The sequence below is a fragment of the Montipora foliosa genome, chromosome 3, assembly GCF_036669935.1.
Source record: "Montipora foliosa isolate CH-2021 chromosome 3, ASM3666993v2, whole genome shotgun sequence".
Taxonomy (NCBI): Eukaryota; Metazoa; Cnidaria; class Anthozoa; order Scleractinia; family Acroporidae; genus Montipora; species Montipora foliosa.
In genome coordinates, this window is record NC_090871.1 from 42,972,768 (window position 1) to 42,977,441 (window position 4,674).

Consider the following 4,674-nt stretch of genomic DNA (forward strand, 5'->3'; position numbering starts at 1 on the left):
ATTTGATGAATTCGCAAGAGGTTGTTCGATATTTATTACAATGGAAATGTCTGGGTTTTAAAAGAGCGAAACCACAACAGTCTAACAATATGTTAGTCTATCCCTTTCAAATCAAACTTTAACTGGCAGAATTTCACTTTCCCGTTAAATGCATATCAAATGCAAATGGTAGCAAAGGTGTGCAATAAAGTAAGTAATTGAGTAGGTCTACTGTTTGGCGGTCTCCTGGGGCCGTGCCTCCAGTGGCATGAGGCTATTCAGTCAAACTTTCAACAAACAAAGCATTTTTGCGTGTTTATTATCGTCATCAACCAGCCAGAGTTAATTTCGCTTTTGTTTCGCTTTTCTTTCGCCTCCGATTATCGCTTGAAGTAACAGACTAAAAAAGCAAATGGTCTCACAATATTTGTGGCAAAAACTCGGCATCTCCTAGCTAGGTCGTCGTCACGCATCGTAGCCGATTTCTTATTAACGTAGAAGAAAAATAACATTAGAATAACAATAACTCGCTAAGCATGCGCTGTTGCTTTCGGATTACCAGCGGTAACCACAATGATGGAAAACCACTAGTCGGTGTAAATAAATAGATCTTATAAGATAATCTCCCAATAAGATCGGTAAGAGGCCTCTTCTGAGGGTTCCAAGCTTTGCATCAAATACGCGGCAGCGTTAAATGGGTTTGGGCCCGGTGCTATTCCTCCCATGCAACTGATCCTAGGAGCATTCCTCTCTCAAGCTTTGCAAAATTGGTGAGTTGCGCCACCACGTAGGTCGGTGAGATGTCAGGAATGTACCGGTTTTTTTTTTTTTTTTGTGATGACAAATTATCATTTAAGTATATATTTAACTGCCACAGATGACTAACCTGGGTCAAATGGCCCAACTGATAAATAACTTGGTTTGCGGATGTGGATTATGCCTAGGGAGTCTTTATACGTAGCGTACGGAATAATATCATTCAGTATACGACGTCCTTATACTAAGTGTACGGAATAACTATACTTGTAATATACGATGTCCTTATACTTTATGTAAGTAATAAGAAGATGAAGTATATGATGTCTTTATACTTAATATGCGGAAAAGCTACACTTAAGTGTGGAATACGATGTCCTTGTACTGTCCTTATATATTCTTTGCATACCTAACAACTATATGGTGTATACGACCTCCTTATACTAAGTGTACGGAAAAAAACTACCCATAGTATACGGTATATCCTTATGCTTAGTGTGCGAAATACTTAGTGTATAAGATGTTCTTATACTTTGTATACGGTAATGTATAATCAGCAGTATACACTTGAGTCATGCTGACGTTGTCAGCAATTTTGCAGAAACTATTGCGTTAGGTAACTTTGAGGGGTTAGGAGTATCGTATTCTTTAAAAAGATCAAGTTAAACTTTTCATTCAAAGTATTTTGATCTGATTGTATAAGTAACCTTACACATTGTGTACTGGTAAGTATAATTTGCAGTACACATGTGTGTAAGCTATAACAGTATACTGATACTTATACAGTCCTTATACATATTAATCCTTCTACATCAGTATATCTCTCCGTATACGTGATGTATAAGGCTTTATTATACCCCCGTATATTGGACATTTCATGCAGTGGCTGGAATTACTAGTTTTGCCCTCTTGAAGGCAACACTCTCGTGTATAGTGAAGCCACGATCAGCCATCACCATGTCCCCAGGAAGCAAGTTACTCAATATCCCACAATTTTCAGTCAAAAATTTGTCTGAAGTACGACCACCCCATGCCTCCGAAACATAAGAAATGGAACCTTGTGGGGTGATACCAATCAGCACCTTGATGGTGTTGTGGTGCTTGTAGGAACTGAATGTTTGGGCTCTAGCAAGTAAATTAGTGGGTTTTTCAATAAAAATTTCAAAACAGTCAATGATTACAGTGGTTTTTGTTCCAAAGCTGAACTTGAAGCATTGTGGCATTGTTCTTATAAGACTTTCACGATCAGGCCAGTGGACAAATGGGGATAACCTTATGTCCATAGTCATCAACCAAGAATGAAATGTCCTGGAGACCGTAGGAACTGAGATGTTGGAGCGATAAGCTAGGTCTTGAAACGGTACATCTAATCTCAATTTAATTAGGACCATAACAAGTTCTTGAAAAGGACTCAGTGATTGAGAACGACGAGAAACAGACACTGACACGAGTTCAAACACAAAGTTCAGAATTTCATATGAGGGGAGACCAGTGTAAAACAGTACTTTATCTTCACTATTCCTGAAAAACTCTTCGTCAAATTCAACAACTTTCTTATTTGACGTAAATAAATAATCAAAGTCCTCTGTCTGTGAGCTTGCATCATAAAGTTTACACTGTAAAACGTCAGTCTGAGTACACATTTCGCCAAAGCTTTTGCCTTCGGTCTGACAACTTTTCTCATTTTCAGCAATGCTTTGATCGGCGAACGACACATCAATTTCCTCTGTTTCCTGAGTTTCTTCTGTTGATAAATCCTGATCACCGCTTAAAGACATAAAGGATATATTGCACGCTTGAGTTCCTTCATCATTCAAGCGGAGTTTCTTCTCCTCGATTTCTGCTTTTATGTCGTTCAACTTCTTCTTCCATCTAGCTTTAGCTCGCTCCGCCTAATCCTGATCCGCTCTACTGCTATCTTTTTTTCTTCTTTTTGAATGTCCCAGATTTAGCGTTGGCACCCAATCAACATTCAACTTATCAAAGTCTTTCGCTGGCTGACCTGAGACGAAATGATGGCTACAAACACGGTCATTTTTTAGGATTTGCTCCGTCAAGTCATCTCTGCTTATAGCGGCTATCCACTGTGTTCGACGCTCTAATGAAAGCTCCTCGGCTTCCTCGCCATGATTAATATTAATTGAAGGCACTCTAAAGAAGGAAACATCTTTATCTCGCCCGCTTCTTGCATGGCAATCCACGAATAAGCACAGAACCATCACGACCTTATTACTTCATACAGTGTTTGTTTGTACACCAACATGGCAGATAGCAACGATTGTCAGGGCATTGGTCACGTGAATGAAAACCGAGAATTTAATCGTTTTTAGATCAACACTTAAATATGGGTCTTCTCTTTAACTTAGTGATGGCGACTCCTACAAAAGAAAGTAAAGGATGCCACGTAATGAGTGATCAGCAGGCATCAAACCAAGAGTGGCCAGCCATGAGAGCAGAGGCAGAATATTGGAGAGAAGCTGCACAGTATATTCAACCTACCACTGGTACAAAGTACCTTCCCAAAGGTATGTACAAACGGAGAAACATATTTAATTATATTACAGTGTTTCTTTGGTGTCACACTTAAAGAATTAAAGGATGGATGGCTTGTGAGGTAAACTCCACTACAAGATAAACTGAATGCAAAATAAGGTTCACTCCTGGCGAAAAAAAATAAATAAATAAAATGAAAAAAACTATTTTCACCAGAAAAGGCTACTATCAGTCACTTTCTGTTGATGTCTGCTCACATACATCCATACTTACACAATAAACATATTTTTTTTTTGTTATGGTGGTCCTGATTATTTCTTAAAAGTAATTAACTCAAATGGCTTTTTTATGCCTTTTCTTGTAGGGAAACACTCCCCTTTTACTACTGGACTGAAGATGACCGCTTTCATGAGGGGTCCTTGGATAGCTTTGATGTCATTCCTGGACAACACAATAGTGATGATGAGGGTGATGATGATTCCAATGATGACCAGGCAAGAAGGAATCCTCTGCGCCTACACAGGCTGATGAGAAATCAAAGGGAAAGTGTAGCCTACTTTGTTCCCTCCAGAGGATTTCTACCAGCAAGAAATCAGCAGTCTACTTGGCAAGAGCATAACCGTCCAAGGGCTGGCATTCCTTCCCCCTCAGGATTTTTGTTTCGTATTGAAGACGAAAGTTAAACTACTGACAACTGAGGCACAGATCTGCAACTTTATTTATAACATACGATTGCGCGAGGGTGAGTTCTCTTGGGGTGAATTTGAGATCACTGTGATCAGAGAAGATTCCTTGGTTTATTTGATGCACCATGATCCAAGTGATCTCGGATCACCGATACTGATCATGATGATCCTAAAAGAACACACCCCAAGATGTAAGAAATAATGAATAACAACTTCAATGACTTACACAATTTTTTTAAATTTTAATGTTATCCTGGCATTGCCTATATAGAGATTAACTATCTGCAATTGATCATCCTTCTCCATAATGGCCTGTGTATTCATTAAGGTACATTTTACTATTTAACAGTCCCTTTTTGTAATACGGAAAAAATTGCAAAATAAGACAAGATTTTTCACCAATTTTAACATGTAAATACTGTAGAAAACAACGAAACGTCAAGGGGAATTGTGAAAATACTGTACTATTCCCTCTTGTCATGCTTTAACTGGACGATCAAGTTTTTTGGTGTGAAAGTGATGACTACCTCTTTTGAACTTTTAGATTTATATTCAGCTATGTAAATAATCTAGCTACATTTTCATGCGTGACCTCTTTGAAAACAATCATGCTGGCTAGCAAATTCCAACAATTATAACCCTGTAAAGGAAAAGTTTAACATCTTTTGATGAGCATGTGATCAAATGTGATCACAGAGTGTGAAATGAGGAATGTTAATGAAAGGCTAAGGGGGATGTGTCATTGGATGGGTCACATGTT

At 38.5% G+C, this 4,674-nt stretch overlaps 1 protein-coding gene across 1 annotated transcript; it reads right to left on the bottom strand.

Moving 5' to 3' along the window:
- Positions 1 to 1,610: 1,610 nt before the first annotated feature.
- On the bottom strand, positions 1,611 to 2,513 carry LOC137995903 (uncharacterized). Its single transcript, XM_068841360.1, has one exon. It carries the CDS (start codon positions 2,511 to 2,513, stop codon positions 1,611 to 1,613), a length of 903 nt encoding a protein of 300 aa, XP_068697461.1.
- Positions 2,514 to 4,674: the final 2,161 nt, after the last annotated feature.